Raw genomic sequence first — 17,138 nt, 5'->3', positions numbered from 1 at the left:
TTTAATTGTTCGCAGATGGTTTGTAGTGGAAACCATTTGAATTTCTGACTGTTTCTATTGTCTCCGCCAGCAGGTATTAAACTACCAGATTTGGAGCCGTTCGAAAATCTCGACTTTGGAAGTGAATAGCGCAAGACTGGGGCATTTCTCTCAAACACGATCCCATTTCAACTGGTGTTCTCGATCTCATTAAGCTTCTTCCTTTAGCGGATTCTTTGCCATACCATTCCACACACAAACTTTTCCATCTTTCCATCCATGTTTTGCTCATTGAGGGAGAGTACAAAAGGTCACACGGGACACTTACTGCACTTCTAACACCTGTAATTCCATCTAAGTAGTTGCTAGAGTTTAGTAAACACGAGCGCACATAATTGCAGGTTTAGAGTACAGTAATACGAAGCCATAAGACGGCAACACAAAGGTTTCATTAGGAAAATACCAGCCCAGTGCTCAACAACATTAACGCCGTCACACAGGTGGGCAGAACGACGGACTGCACCTTTTCGCTCTAGTTTTTCCAGCTGAAGAAAATGCTTACAGCATAATTCCCCAGAGACGAGGCCAAAAAAGCCTAGGGTCAGAAGGAGCGTCATGAAAACGAAAAGTGGTTTGTCAGGAGCGGAGAAGGATTTGAGGTGTGAATTTTGTGCTAAATTGATAGACCTATACATTCAAAAATTCGCCTCATAAACGTTAATTAAATAAAGCACGCGTGTCTTTCACACCCCGTGCCCTTTCCCCTTCGGTTAATTGTTTTATTTTATTTTATTTTTTTTTCTTTTCTTATTTTATTCGTGTTTGGTCGACTTTATCTGAAAAAGCAGAAAAGTGTCGTTTTCAGGTAACGTATCGCTGCAGCAATGGGTCAAAAATCGTTTTAAAAAAATAAAAAAACAACAACAAAAAAAAAAAAAACGCTAAAATAAAAATACGGTTAAATCAGTACTCCAGATTTCAGTTCAGTCTCAGGGGAAAAAAAAAGAGACACGACTCTGAATGTAATGTTTGTTCAGTTTATAAATACCATTATTTCCATTGTCATAATATCTATAATCTTTCTCAGCTTGCAACGAGAGACAGACAGAGAGGTGGGAACAGAAAAAAAATAAAATAAAAATACAAACAAGAGTTCATCAGTCTGTTGGAGCATGTCGAGGTCAAACAAACGGTGGCAAACAAATCATACGACTACAATACTGCCACGGGCTCGTCTGCACCGAGACCGGCCTTCTTTGTTCTTTACTTGCGAGTATGTACGTGTGAATGCATATTAAAAAGTACTGTGGGTATTTTGGGAATGAATGGCTGAATGGAACCATGTGGTTTGAGTACAGTATTGAGGAGAATTTATTGAGCAAAAGAAAGACAAAATTCTTTAAACAGAATTAAAACAACCTAAACAACTTGGCAATTTCACTGAGAAGATTAAAAAAGAAAAAAAAAAAACTTTAATGGCACCAAAAAGAGCTGAGGTGTAAAGAATACAGGGACTCATTCGAATTAGGCATGTGCTTGATATTAAATATTTATATCACAATACAATATCGTATTGCGGAGGCAGCCGGAATCCTCGTCCGCTGCACGGAATTATGGACTTTCTCGTTTGTGTTTGAAAAGTACACGTTAAGAATATTAATATATGCAAATATTGCGATGTATTGCGTAATTGATTATCGGCACATTCCTAGTTCGAAGGTTTCGACAAGTACAAAAAAAAAAAAGACAATAACAAAATGACTGACATTTCAGAACCTGTGGCCAACGTGGCCCTGTAGCCAGGCCTGATGGGTAAGAGGAGAGGATTGTGGGTACACAGAGTGGACGGCGTGTGTCACGGCTGTCTCGGTACAGCGTCATGGCGGCAGTTTGCCCCGCCCCGTCCTGTTCGTGATGATAAAGATGACGACAGTAGTGGTGATGGTTGTCACAAAAACTATTTTCTCTAGTTCCTCTTTAACTTTTTCTCCACGTACGTGCACGCACACACACACACACACACACACACACACACACACACACACACACACACACAGTCACACACTCGCACGCACGTACGCAGACGGAGGTGTGGGAGGTGTGTGAGGTTGGTCGTTCGCTCCTAGTTGCCCTTCTCCTGGAAGATGTAGAGGTTGTTGGTGGTCGCCACGGCGATGATGTTGGCGTGCGGGTGCCAGGCCGTGTGCAGGATCTTCTTGTTGAAGTCCAGGCTGTCCACGCTGATCTCGTCCTTCTTCCTCTTCCCGCCAGCGCACACGCGCCGCGGCTTCAGCACCTGCCGGGGCTTACAGCTCTCACGGCACGCCTCCAGGGTGACGTCTCGCCGCTGCGTGCGCTCCAGCATGCGGAAGAAGTTGTTGTATGAGCCCGTCATCACCACGCTGAGTGGGGGGAGAGAAAATAAATAAATAACAGAAAAATAAAAGAATAAATAAATAAATAAATATTTATTTATAAAATGTGTGTGTGTGTGTGTGTGTGGGCTTTTCGAGCACTCTGTGCGTGTGAACATTTCTATCTCTTTGTCTGTGTGTGTGAAGGTGTTTCAAACTTCCCCCTTTCTCCGACCAGCTGTGTTCTCATCACTAGTTACGTATGTAACATTTCCAGCTGTGTGTGTAGTCATCACTACTTATGTGTAAACTTTGCCAGCTGTGTGTGTGTAAAACATTACCAGCTGTGTGTAAAAGCTGTGTGTGTAAATGCTGCCAGCTGTGTATGTGTGTTGTGTGTAAACATTACCAGCTGTGTGTGTATTTAGTGAGCACCAGCAGAGTGAGTGAGTGCCTGAGTGAGTGTGTGTGTGTGTATAAGGAAAAATATAGAACAGGCGTTCCAACACCAAGAGTGAACTGTCTGAATAGAAGAGGTTTAAAGTGTCGCTTCTTGCTCCAGTTCGCTCCGGGCCGCATCACACCACCCTGTCGCTGGTTACGTTCCTTTAACAGCGAGCGCTCTCGCGGTTTCATATCGTTTAAATTAGTGCCGATTATGAGAACGCTGGTTATTTCATCAGAACTATATGAGCAAATCTGACTGAATATCCAGTGCAACAGTCAGTGATGCGTCGAGTCCTCTAAACCTGCAGCGTGTGAGAAGAGTGGCTCGTCTCGATAAGAGGACCCCACCCTCGCGCCGTCGACTCGCGCTGCACGAGTCCCTGCGAGTGAGCCGTTACCATAGAAACGAGGGTGTTAATATAAACCTGTGATTAGCCTTTTTTTTTTTTTTTTTTTTTTTTTAACCTGGAGAAAACATGTCAGGTAGAAATATATATATATATATATAGAAGAAATAACTAACAATTTGGCTAAATGATCTTCTCATCTGCTTGGTCGCTGGACGCGAACGTAACGCGTAAACATAACGGATCTCCGTTCCGATCTCCTCCTCACCTGTCGTTCCCGCTCCAGCAGCACTCGAACTTGTCGAAGATGCAGTCGTTTTCATAGAGCGAGCACAGCTTACTCCTGAGGTATTCGTGAACCTGTGGAGACCAGAAGGGTTGTGAGGTCAGAGTCGGCTAGCGCAGTGGTTCTCAACCTTGGGGTTAGGGTTAGATCGGAAGGGGGGCGCAAATTGTTTTCAAGAAATAATAATAATAAAAAAAAAAAACAGGGCATCATTTGGGTCCTCGGTGTATTTCAATGCTTTTCAAATAGAATGTGCATAAATGGAAAAAGCCCACGTTCCCTCTCCCTCTGTATAAGGCAGAGCTTAGCCTGCCTTTTATAGCGGACAAATCGAGGGACTTGTCGGACCAACCGTAACAACTTTCCAAATGTGTCCAGTACTGTCCTGCGACCGCGAGGTCTCGCTTTCCTGCTACACTCACACCTCTCTCTACGTCTGCTACACCTTCAGATCAAAAGCTTTTTAAGATCATGAGAAACATTTCAGTCGAGTGTCCACAAACTTTTACCGGCAGTGTATACACACACACACGTCCCAAAAGTCTCAATTATACATACATACATACATACATACATACACATATATATATATATATATATATGAATGAATGAGACTTTTGGGACACCCTGTAATATGAAATGTGCTGTGACGTCGCCCTCTAGTGGTTTACATGCTGCATAATCACCCTGTTGAAGCATTAAGAACATTACAATAGGATAAATATTATAATTCATTTTGTGTGCTAAAATTAACACATTTATTATTATTATTATTATTATTAAATATAATTTTTTAGTTATGGACATATTTTAGTCATGGACATATTTTAGTCATTTGATTACTGTCGTCTCGATTTACTCCATGATGACGCAGAACAGTTTTTTCAACAAAAAATTATTATTATTATTTTTTTTTCCATTCAAAAGTTTTACTTCCTCCCCCTGCACATTAGCTCATTAAAGCCTTTCTCTTTCTCCGATGTGCTTCGGTTAAATGAACCTGGGTGAAATTCTAACATGGCCCTGACAGCAGCTGCTTCGTCCTAGCTCTAATCGAAAAGGTCGCTTAACGAGGATAATGAAGCTACCAAACCTGTTGAGGTACAATCTCCCGTCTCCTGTCAATCACAGTGACACCAGCGCTTTTAACTCTAGCCGTCGTGTGATGTGGGAGAGCTGACTGGTGGGAATTAGGGAGAAAAGGGGGAGCACGTACTGTAGGCGAAATCATGTGCTATTTCGTTTGGATTTACACTTTACACTGCGCGCCCTCAATTATCTAAAACAACAACAACGGACATGACTACGTTAAACTACAACCAATCAACCAACCAACCGGTCAATCTCCAGTAAAACACCGTACATGGCCCCACCTGATACGTCTCCACTGGCCGGCTCTCCATGTTCAGGTCCCAGATCTTGATGGACAGATAATCTCGGGTCATCATGTAGCGGCCGCTGTGGCTGAACTTAACGTCCGAGATGGAAGAGATGATTTCTGAGAAGAAAGAGCGGTTGCTGGGGTCTTCTGGCTCCTCGAACACTGACCACACACACACACACACACACACACACACACACACACACACACACACACAAAATCGCTTTTAATGAAAAACATTTAAGCAATCAGGTTATATTAACTCCATCGTACGTTCCACGGTATTAAACGTAAGACCCTGTGAGTAATCCCGCCTTCGGCGCGGCGGTGAGACTCACGTTTGGAGTGTTTGTCGCAGAGGGCGGAGGCGCGCATGTCGCACATGCGGATGGTGCCTTTGCTGCTGCTGTAGACGAAGGTGTTGCACTGGTGCGGGTGGAACTCGGCCGCCGTGATCACCTCCGTCAGCTCCTCCATGTTGGCCGGCTTGATGTCCACGATGTCTGACAGCGAGTTAAGGAGTACGTGCAGCGCTCTGAGACAGTGCACTCTCTCTCTCGCACCCTCTCTCTCACGTGTGCACTCCTCCGTTTACTCAAATCTGAGCCAATATAGCTTTTAGCTAAATACGTGGATCTATTATCTCATTTATTATCCAAGTATCTTATTTATTTATTAAGACTGATCTAATTTTAAAACCTATCATCTCAAATAAGATTGTAGCGAGAGGATTTAGACACCGTTTAGAATTGTTGTGCCATCAAATCTATAATCAGTGTAAATTTTAAGAGTGTTTTTGTTTTAAAGAATTAAAACTATCATATATGTACCCAATAATTAAATCAAGTGTGTTCAGATCATGTTTAGAGACCACTGAGGAATTAATACATGACCAATAATTAAATGCTATTAATAAAATACTAAATAATGACTATTGAGGAACAAATAATAGTGACTATGATGGAAGTCATGATTTATATTATTATTATTATTATTATTATTATTATGCGCTATGCAGGATGTGAATTCGCTTGCGTTTTATTTACGTTTATTTCAGAAATATATTCATAGATCCCTCCTAATTAATTCTTTATTAGAATTATTTATTAATTATTATTAATTATTATTCTGTCTCACTACGTTTTAATTAGAAGGATTTGCTTTGGAGTTTTACGCTCCCATGTAAAGTTATGATAGAGGTTTAAAAAAAAAAAAAAAAAAAAAAATTACATATTCAAATACAAAGTCAAACGGGTATCTTTGTAAATCTGTAAATTCATATAGTCTTTTGGAATTTTCAGGGATTTTTATTTATTTAAAAAAAAAACAAAAAAACATTTACTCATTTATTTTTGAATGTGTAACACTTGTGCACCAATCATTCGTCACTTCAACTCTTGTGCTTGAGAGAAATTTACTTTAACTTACACACACACGCACGCACGCACGCGCGTGCACCCTCTGCCCGAGCCTGACCTTTGCCCTGTGCAGGATACTGAAGCTGCGGTCGGTGATCTCCAGGTGCCACAGGTTGATGCGCAGGTCGTCGGCGGACAGGTACGTCTCGTTGTCGCTGTTTACCGAGATGGAGTTGATGTGGTAAGTGTGAGCGTTTGCGAACACACGCCGAGGGCTCGCCTCCACCATCAGGTCCATGGGCCTGAACACGGGTACCTGACGCACCACACAGAGCACGCAGGTAAGACTCGGGAGGGATATGAGCGCGCGTACACGTGTACATGTGCGTGTGTGTGTGTGTGTGTGTGTGTACGTACCCGTAGAGTAGTAATGGTGGTCGAATCTCTGCAGCGGCCATCCTCCTCTTTCAGATTGTAACCCTCTGGTCTCTTATCGCGTTCACTTATCTTCCACAACTTTATAGTTTTATCTGTCGATCAAAAACAAAAAAACAAAACAACAGGAATGAAGCGCTTTATGAGACTTAAAGGTGGACTATAACGGATGAGCTCCACATTCAGAGAGATATATATATATAATATTCCTGTGTTGATTCTTTTGATTCGTTTGCCTGTTGGGTTTTCCGTAACCGAGTCGATTCAGAATCGAATCATTTTCCTACTAGAGTTCAACTGGAAGCGGTTCGATACCACGTCGCGCAGACGCTCCCGGACCTTATTATACCGATCTGAACAAATGCGATTTTAACGTTGTACAAACGGCAGGACGTCATTCTGCTCATGTTTTACGTACGTCTTTACTGAGAAAAACATCTGTGATTAACTAGGCCAAAGTAAACAGTCGGTCAATACCCGGGTGCGAGATCATCGATCTCGGACACGCAGCCTCTCCTGCGGATATAAAGCGCGCTCGCTTCAGTAATGCGTGAAACGTGAGCTTCTACCTGCAAGTGTGTGAGGTTTCGCGTGCTTTCGCTGCATCCTGCCTCGGAAACACTCACCGTTTGTGGACAACAGGAACTGTGCGGCGTTTTTCTGTGGCAGCCAGCGGATCTTGTTGATCTTCTCCTCGATCTCCAGACTCTTCAGGTAGTCGAACTCGGGCTCGTGGCTCTGGAACGTGCTGTAAACGTTGTAGTCGCTGCGGCACTGTGCCTTGTTCTGGAGCGTTAAATAATAATAATAATAATGATAAAAAAAATAAATAAAGGACAGAGACCGATTTTGTTAGATGCAGGACAAAATATGGCTCACAAATCATTTTTCTTACGCATTATATTTCGCACCGTTTCCTCCGAGACCCTCTACGGATCAAAACGCGTTACTGTTCGCGTCACTATCGAACCGCTTCTTCATCAAGGACACGCCACCTCTCCATCTGCCGGTCTTGTAGGCTGCATGCGTTGCATATTAATGTTTATTTTCCCCTGTTATTATAACTACATCTGTCCTAATACATTGTAACGTCAACAATCGTCACAAAACAGCTTCGATCTCGGGGGCTTTTTTGTGTCTGTTTGTGTTGCAGGCAAAAAAAAAAAAAAGCTAGATTATTTTTTTTTTGCAGAATCGCAACTGCGCGAAATTGTTTTGCGCGCTCTTTCGCAGCGACGTTTGTTGGTAAATGAGACCTTTCAGCCGTACTCGCACGCGACTCGAAGACGGTTTCGGCTGAACGAGCGGCGTGACGACGTCACGTGATGCGTCTCGGCCGATAATTCTGAAAAATTTGCATGCGCCTTCAAAATATAATTATAATCACAAATAGTTCAAATCACCGAGGCAACTATCAATCACTTCGGAGTTCCACGTCCCTTTCCACGTGTGCTTTGGGCGTATTTCTGAGAGAGAACTCGTACCGGTGTTCGCCGATGTTAAAACGCGTGACTGATCGAATGGCGAATATGCAGCGTGGAGCGATGCATGATGGGAAACGTGTGCTGATACCTCAGTGTCTTGCTGGAAGATGACGACGCGTCCGCCTTTGTCTCCGGTGGCTAACAGCTCCCCTGAGTGGTTGAACTCCACGGTAGAGATGATATCAGCTGTCGGAAACACACACACACACACACACACACACACACACTCAATAACCCGGTACACTATACAGCAGGATGTTGACGCACATTATGTCATCGTGAACATTTTAAAAGCACAGCTTGTTATCATGCACACATTTTGAGGACACGTCGCTGCTGTTAAAACCAGACGACCGACACGCCGGCGTTAAACCAGCAGTTACGGTGAAATGAGAGATGAATATCAGCACACGGCGAACACACTCCCACGCTGCTCTAAAATAGGTGTGTGGCCGTCTGAGTCTCGCTCGCCTGAGACTGATTCACGCTTTAACCCTCGGCTGTTCGCTGCTGCACAACAACAAAACGAGCGAGCGCGCGAGAGAGAGAGAGAGAGAGAGAGAGAGAAGAAGGAGGCTTTTGTGTGAGCTCGGGCTCCCTGAGGCCTCTCTCTAAGTGTGTGCGAGAGAGCGAGAGAGTTAGTTCATATAGTACAAAAGGACGTCCATCTTTTCAAAGCAGGAATAATACCCCCGGGACGAACCAAAGGGGTGCAGGGACGGGGGGATGGGGGGACGGCTTGGGTCTGCAGAATGAAATGAAGGACCGTGAAAATGAGAGCAAGCTTCTGGAAAGCTTAAATAAATAAATAAACAAACCATCTTTTTAAAAATTCCATGCTGTAAATACATACACGAATACAAAACGAAGTATACGCCGTTTATCTATTAGTTCCTGGCTTTTCAGACACTCGGTACAGTTCACTGAAGAATCCTGGGAGATTTCGAGGGCGTCCGCGTGAAGACCACGGATCCCGGCGACGAGTCCGAGCATGTGGGGCGGCGTTGGTGCCGTTAGTGAGAGTTACGCAAGACGGAGGACGTCATGAACAGCTGATTGTACGGAGTCTAAACGCCGCGTTTCGGACGACTGGGAATGTTTTCTAACCGGCTCGGACCCTCCTGCTTCAAAGCGTTCGAGTCGGAAATAAAGACGAACACACGCTTTAAACCGGCAACGCAAACCGGAAGGAACGAGTTGTTTGGTTAGCGCTTCAGGTTATTTTTTTAAAAAGCGGAGGTGATACATCGGTGTGAAACGAGCAGCATTAGAGAAGTGTAATCAGCTCGTTTGCATATTACATGAATATGCAAAACAACACATTTGTTTAAAAGTTTTACCGGAATACAATCCGGATACAAGGCGCGGTTTAAAGGGATTCGATTTAAATCGGACAAAAAGGAGAAGAAAAAAAAAACAAAAACACACACACGCGCATCCGAAAGCGTCTATGCCGTATTTCGGAGTGGAGTGGGCGGGGCCTCGGTTTGATCGGCGCCTCGTTCTAACCCGCGACCGATCATTTCCGACTCCTGCGACGACGTAGACCTAAAAAAAATCCTTCTGGTGCAAGAGGATAAACGTTTCCATGCAGCTGGGAATAGAGGCGATGACTCGAAAGTTTGTGCCCCCTCATGAAATAACGTCTAAGGTGTGCCGTGGTTGTTATTTAACAACCTCTCGGTCTCCGTCCCACACGACGAGGAAAAAACGCACTCGCCCGTCACGATCTATTTGTATCCTTCGGATCGCTTTAAAAAAAATAAATAAATAAATAAAGTGAAGTCGTTGTGGTTAGAGTTAAAGTTATGTGGGACCATGACGAGGCAGGATTCACGTCTTCCTTCTTTCACAATCAGATTCCAGCGTTCTGTAAGCTGAACAGAATACACACACTTCCTTATTAGTGCAGAGCGAACATTGTGCATCGAATACCAGGTATTGTAGGAGCCACTTATCCAGAGCGACGTATACTATAGAAGAGTACCACCGAGAACATTATGTTATTAAAGAATAGAAAAAGTAAAAAGACAGAACGAAAGCGAGTCAAAACAAACCTATAAAAAACGAAGACAAATAAAACGGATCATTACAGAAACGTCGCCGGATGAAAACGCCGTAAACAAACGCCTCAGCTGATGGGAGATGTAGCGCTCGTTTATTATTAATACGTTTATAGATTATGAAGTCTTTTTAACGGCATAGAAGGGAGTGAAAATAACCCTGACTTCTGATTTTCCGTCTTTACTCCGATTGCTCATTTCTTGCTCCTAGCTGTCGGTGCTCTTATACCTTATATGGAGTTTTGTGGGCGTCACAAAATGCAAATGAGCCGTGTCGGGATTCGCATTTTACGTCTGATCGACGTACGCACGCGTGTAAGAAGAAAAATCTGCGAAACTGTCGTTTAATCCTGTGAAAAATGTTAGTGCGGCGTTTACGCACAACTTTACGAAAAGACTGTAAACATCGTGCTGAAATTTACTTTCTTTAAAAAAAAAAAAAAAAAAATTACTTCTACACATTTAAAGGTTAAAAAAGAAAGCAAGCACTTACCTTCGGCTACGTCATCATCGATTGCTCCTTTGACCTGCGAGAAGCACCACTGCACGTCGTTGCCCCCGCCTCCGGCACCTGCGGCGAACAAAACGCACGGCTTAAACTCCGCCCACAACCACAAACGGACCGATCTGATCGCAGAGGAGAGCTCAAACCCCACGGACGTGTGGAGGGGTTCGTTCTAACATCCTGACTCCTCGGCTTAAAACGGACACGCCAGCTCGCATACAATCTGCGTCCACTTTATTAGGAACGTCTTCGCCTCGCCTCGCGGCCAATCGTGTCATGACGAGAAGCACGCCCTGGCTGAGCGACACACTTACAGCTCATAGGACTGTCCTAGGAAAATGTAAAGTCACGGACATAAGACGCAGTGGAAAAGCAGGATGTGCGGCCGTGCTATTAAAAGCCGCCTGGAGGGAAGCGACGCAGACGAGGACGAGGAGAGTGGCGTTCAAGTGTGTTTAGAAAAATGAGTAAAGACGCTTCATTACAGAAATAAAAGCGTTAAAAAAAAAAGCACGAGTTAAAGAGAAGAAACAGGATGGGCTAGTCATCAAAACCGAACGTCAGATTACACAATAAACCGGTTCACCGTGATCACTGAGCATCCATCCAAAGCGTCGTTTTACTCGAGTGTGAGAAAAGAAAAAAAAATCACGACGATTAGCTCGTCACGCCAGTACGAAGGTGCGCCAACTGACCAGTAGCACGTCTCATCCGATTTATATCACTTTAGACGCCGCTATTTTACAAACTTAATCGCCTACAAAAAGCGTCACTGAGATTTCCGCACGCAGACGGTACTGTTATTTTTAATGAAACTGTTTAAAAAAAAGAATATTATAACGGATATTCACTAGAACAGAATAATATCTGCACGATCTGATCTCTTGTAACATTTTTAAACAGACATTCATCAAAACTTGATCAGCCATAGGGATATAAAGACGGCTGAGCCGTTATTCCTTCCTGAACGTGTTCCGCGTATAAGCAAATACATGCAAATTAAATTGAAATAAAACAACAATAGGAACGCTATAGTGGAAATATTACAAGACCGCTTCACTTTCCAAAGTAAAGAAAATCACAAGGAAGAAACATCATGACTTTATTACAAACCTTAACGATTAGGTTTTATTCACTTAAAGGAACATTTTTAATTAAACGTACAGTTACGGTGGATCGCAAAGGCATCCTATAGACAACTACACCATAACCATAATAATAATAATAATAAGAAGAAGAAGAATTAAAAAAATAAAAAAATAAAATTCAAGATGCATGAAGAGAAACATTTCAATAATCACAATCAGGGCAGAATAAATCGTAAACAAAACAAAACTTAAGGTCGGTAGCGATTCCCACACGCCTATACAGTCGAGTGCAAAAGTTTGCGCACCCTTCCCAGGTGAAATGAAACCACGATTCGAGATTTTATTGGTCACGTACACGGTTATATACGTACATATTTAAGGCACGTTAAATATTTAAGTCACCGGACACATCGGGGTGCTCGGGTCTTAATTACGTGGGTCTAATTTGAAGAAGAAAATAAATAAATAAATAAATAAATTGTGAATCGCGCCAGATAATTAACTTTTAAAAACTTAAGCTTGAATGAGTTTGTGAGTGGGGTGCGTAAATATAAATATGTTCAATTAAAATAATAATAATAATAATAAATAAATAAATAAATAAAAGCTTAAATATGTTCTGGACTGGATGTAGAGTTTATTTGAGGAGCTTTTGGATCCAGCGGTCCCCCTTCAATCCCAATTCAGTAAACACGGGGGGTGCAAACTTTTGCACACAGAGTTACAGTGAGCAGATTTTCTCCCGAATGATTATGATGGAAATTGTGTGTGCATTGGTTGCTCCGGTCCTGAATGAATGAACTTTAGAAACCAGGAAATAAGTGACCTTGAACCTGAGGAAGGTGCTGGATATAACCTAAATATGAGATGTTATTACTACTATTATTATTATTATTATTATTATTATTAAGCACAATCTTTATCATCCCTGGGTGCACAAACGCAAGGACGAACACCTTCACAGATATTCCTCTGGAAGAATTTATGGGTTGAAAATGATTTTTTGCAGCTGAAAAATTATTATTTCCTCCCCACACATTCTCACTGCACATGACTCTGCAAATACTCATTAAAGTTCATCAGCTAGTTAGTTGAAATCCCTACAAACCTATTCCAGATGAGTAAGTGACAATATATTTAATATAAACTCACCAAAATACAGTGATCACTAAACATATATAAAGAAATAAAAGTCAATCAATCAATAATGCGCCTGCTTTACTGGCAGCAAGTTGAGCTAGCAAAGCCGCGCTATTCATCCCCACCCATTTTCCGAAACATCCCGCCTCCTCAGATATGATTGGCTAACACGTTCCATTCGCTAACAGCCATTCAATAACAACAAGCCAATCATACCACAGGAGGCGGGATGGGATTAACCAATCAAGTCCGCGTGTCTGATCATATCGGAAAACAGGTAGAGCGGGGGAAAAACACGCTAGCAAACCAAGTAAATTTGCTCCCTTCCCATCCCTTTGCGTACTCAACGTACAGAGGTTCAACGTAAAGAGCTAGACACAATAAATGCAATAAAATGGTTTAATTAACACACACAAGATTAAATTAAAAAAAAGTTTGGGCGGAGTTGCTGACGAACCGGGAGGGAGAAGCAGGATGCTAGCATGCTAAGATAAAATAAGCTAAGCTAAAGGCACGAGCACTGTTTCCGTTTCATGGGATCATTCCCATGTGATGATAGGAAACAGTCGCTGCAATACAGAGTTGTTAATAACGCGGTCAGATTTTAAGCACGCTGCAATCATACAGGAACCGATGCATTAACTAGCTATCATGACGTTCATGCAGGCTAGCAGTTAGCTTAGCAAAGTTACCTGCCATGGCGAGAGAGAGAGAGAGAGAGAGGGAGGGAGGGAATCTCAGCGGCTGATAACTTTCCCGAGGTTTGTGTTATTGCACCAACGAAATAATTAATTAAAATCTGTGCTGGATAATAAATCTCGGATGTGTTCTGGCCGCTTTATTTTCTCTCCACCTTTCGCAAGCTGAAGTCCCTCTGAACCAGTCCAACAATCCTCCTTCAGCCTTTTCCTCCCACACTCCACTATCCACATTCAAAATGGCGCAACCCCGCCCTGCCGTGACGCCATCAACACGCGCCGACATCTTTCGGGGAACCTTCCCTGACATGACGCCTTTCATGTGCGTCAATATGTGTGTGTCTTATATCGGCGCATATCTATCTCGTTTTAAATTTTTTACTCTTAATTAACTAAAAACAATACAATACAATACAATCCAGAGTGCTTGTTTTTTTTGCAAACAAGAGCAGGGGTATATATATATTACAAAATAAAAAAAAACTTTTTATTTTTTTTTAAAAAAAAAGCGTAAATAAATAAAAAAAAATAAAGTGTATTTTGAATTTTTACATTATGAAATAGTCTGCAATGTAGAAAGCCATTTATAGGCTATATTCATTTTAAAATTTCATTAGTTGATTATAACCATTTCATGACATGATTATAATAACATATTGCATCATAATTAAACAATATAACTGAAATCAATCTGTTTCTTCAAAGAAAATATTATTATTGACCATTGACCTCTTTTTTTAAATATATCTGCAAGTTGCTGTTGCCCCCCCCCCCCCTTTCCTGGAATATGACCAAAATAATTGCTAAATATTTTCAGGGCTAATTTTATTGAAAACACATTTATCATCAATATTAATTTGGAATGTTCATACAGCAAGGGTCTTTCATCCATCCATTTTCCATACCGCACAGGGTCATGGTGAGCCTGGAGCCTATCCCAGGAGACTCGGAGCACAAGGCAGGGGTCACCCTGGACGGGTTGCCAACCCATCGCAGGGCGCAATCACACACACATTCACACACTACAGACAATTTGGAAATGCCAATCAGCCTACAGCACATGTTGAACTGGGAGAGGAAACCGGAGTACCCGGAGGAAACCCCCGAAGCACAGGAAGAACATGCAAGCACTGTGCATACATGGGATTCGAACCCCCAACCCCAGAGGTGCAAGGCAAATGACTTAATCTCCTTAGCCTTATTAATGATACAATATTACTTGGGCATGAGCCACTTTTCTTTCCAATTAATCCATTTTCCAAATGAAGAATTCAACATCGTAACACCAAGGACATCGTCTTCTTGAAGCATCTGTGCATATCCCCATATAAACTTTTTCTTTCTTTTTTTTAATTGAAAAACCTGTTTGTGTGATCACAATTGTTGTGGTTAAGTGCTTTGAGGGAAGCAACCAAGAGTCCAAGGTTAATTCTGAAGGCGCAGGAGAGATTCTCAGCTCAGGTGGGAGAAACTGTTCACAGGAAAACCATGTGAATTTATGAAAGAGTAGCAAACAAGACGAAATCTTATTTGAAGTAAATATTGAGGGGAAAAAAAGCTTCTTTGGTTTGATTTCTTTGGGTCAAAATTGAATATTTGTGGCCTTGGAACAAAGCTCTACTTTTGGCAAAAACCCAACACTGCTCATCACCTTGAGAATAAAAATCACAATTAAGTCCATTTCAGTTCCAGGTTGTAGCACTTACAAAATGTGGGAGAAAAAAATGCAAGGGGGTGAATACTTATGCAAGGCTCAATGTATATTCCTTTCTTTACTCAACACGCGGCTGTGATGTGAAAGAATGACAATAAGGCTTGATTTGACTTGTCTTGAGAAACACCCTCATTCCACTGAGTGTGTGTGTGTGTGTGTGTGTGTGTGTGTTCAAATGTTGATGTTTTTCATGTTGTTACTTGTTTAAACTCGGATTTTAAAGGTTGACGAGCCCAGCTGTCACGTCGTTATGGTTTTATATATCGTTCTAACACCGATGTCATTGAAATGTGATTAAAATAACGATTCTAATCTAGCACAATGAGCACATGTTCCACGCACAGTAAAGCCACGTGTAAATAATCGCACGATTCACATCCGAAACGTGCGCATGTCGTGTTTAACCTCTTCCCACGATTCGTTTCTTTTCACCTGTGCTTTTATTGCAGGGTGAATACTACATTACATATTGGGCCGAGTGTAACGTGGCACCCCGAATTTAAATAAAACCATCCAGCGTATGAATAAATGGAAAAGTAAATGATCATGTACCGTGACCATCTCCAGCTGAATAAGAAGTTAGGGGGGGAAAAACTTATGTCTTATGTTGCTGTATGAATATATTCCTGTCTTTTTCTTAGCAGGAAATCCATTTTGTGTCATTTAAAGAGAACAGCACACAGACTTCAGCGTAGGAGCTGAAGCCAACCTACAGTATCTCAGCTGCTGAATCAGAAAGTGCTGTAATTCTCTGTAGGAACACACACACACACACACACACACACACACACAAACACACACACTGCACCAGGGATCAGCAGTGGAGGTGATGCTAATAGGCGAGAGCAGAGCCTGAGTCATCACATAAGCATTGGGAGCTGAACAAGTGAGTGAGCTCTTACTGACTTTCGTGCCACCAAATGCAGCACCACACACACACACACACACACACACACACACACACACACACACACACACACAGCACTGTGCTTGGAACATGAGATAAAAATAGCTACAGAGTATGCCCATTGTTACAGAAGGAGGACATGCTAGGAAACCAACTCCATTTGCTCCGTATGTGACATTTCAGATAAGCATTTCTGATGTTTGTAAAATTGTCCGTTTGTAAAAAGTTAAACTTTTTTAAGAGTACGCCTACACTCTCTAGAACATCTTAACGCTAGAGGAAAATGCTATACGAAACACTTCTCGAGGCAAGGATTTGATATTTGACCACGGGTACTCCGGCACTATGTGTCAATCAACATGATTGACAGGTAAGAAATAGTACCTCCATTTTCTAATTGGTTGGAGGTTGGTGGCCCTGTTTCTTTTTCTTTTTTTTTTTCTTCATTACACAGAGACTAGAGTTTTCCTTGATCGATAACTGACAAGATGAAGCTATGAGTCGTCAGGACAGAGGAGTTTACACTCCACGACGTCAAATGTAACTATAAACGGATAAAAAGTCATACACAACACGGCGCAGAGTGTTTTTTTTTCATTTTTAAATTCCTTTCATAATGCTTGGCGTACTGTAAGTCTGTATTTATAGTCATGAGTAACACTTCGTAAAGTATGAATTTATGACTTGAGGTATAAGGATCATTATACACTCCTCACTGAGCACTTTATTAGGAACACTATAGTAGTATTGGGTAGGGCCTCCCTTTGCTTTGCTCTCAATTCTTCATGGCATGGATTATGCTTTGCACCGCTGCAACACGATTGGCTGATTAGATAATTGCATGAATGACTAGGTGTACAGGTGTTTTAATAATAATAATCGTAATAATAAAGTGTTTGTTCGGTGTGTCTGTACATAAAGAGATTGCAGACTCGCAGATGTTTCCGAGCGA

The 17,138-nt window shown here is 42.1% G+C and overlaps 1 protein-coding gene across 3 annotated transcripts; it reads right to left on the bottom strand.

Moving 5' to 3' along the window:
- Window positions 1-1,002: 1,002 nt before the first annotated feature.
- Window positions 1,003-13,997, bottom strand: ppp2r2ab (protein phosphatase 2, regulatory subunit B, alpha b). 3 transcript variants are annotated; one of them, XM_053644548.1, is made up of 10 exons: window positions 13,721-13,995; window positions 10,628-10,705; window positions 8,160-8,257; window positions 7,214-7,373; window positions 6,570-6,682; window positions 6,291-6,468; window positions 5,133-5,297; window positions 4,787-4,956; window positions 3,396-3,487; window positions 1,003-2,381 (listed from the first exon to the last, which is right to left on the bottom strand). In XM_053644548.1, exons 1-10 carry the CDS (start codon window positions 13,797-13,799, stop codon window positions 2,102-2,104), a joined length of 1,413 nt encoding a protein of 470 aa, XP_053500523.1. In that variant the 5' UTR covers window positions 13,800-13,995; the 3' UTR covers window positions 1,003-2,101. The 3 variants fall into 3 exon arrangements, 2 of the variants coding, with proteins under 2 accessions (XP_053500523.1, XP_053500524.1); XM_053644549.1 differs by having other exon boundaries at window positions 13,560-13,803; XR_008388050.1 differs by having other exon boundaries at window positions 2,306-2,381; window positions 3,304-3,487; window positions 13,721-13,997.
- Window positions 13,998-17,138: the final 3,141 nt, after the last annotated feature.

This window comes from Ictalurus furcatus, chromosome 16, assembly GCF_023375685.1.
Source record: "Ictalurus furcatus strain D&B chromosome 16, Billie_1.0, whole genome shotgun sequence".
NCBI lineage: Eukaryota > Metazoa > Chordata > Actinopteri > Siluriformes > Ictaluridae > Ictalurus > Ictalurus furcatus.
The sequence above is the reverse complement of the archived record's forward strand: the minus strand, read 5'-3'. Positions and strand labels throughout refer to the sequence as shown.

Excerpts from the sequence above, each read along its gene's own strand:
- ppp2r2ab (XM_053644548.1), bottom strand. The coding sequence starts at position 13,799 with ATGTGGATAGTGGAGTGTGGGAGGAAAAGGCTGAAGGAGGATTGTTGG. Across the intron at positions 7,374-8,159 it reads TCTTCCAGCAAGACACTGAG|AACAAGGCACAGTGCCGCAG; the intron begins GTATCAGCACAC and ends TTAACGCTCCAG. Across the intron at positions 6,469-6,569 it reads CCACCATTACTACTCTACGG|GTACCCGTGTTCAGGCCCAT; the intron begins GTACGTACACAC and ends GTGGTGCGTCAG.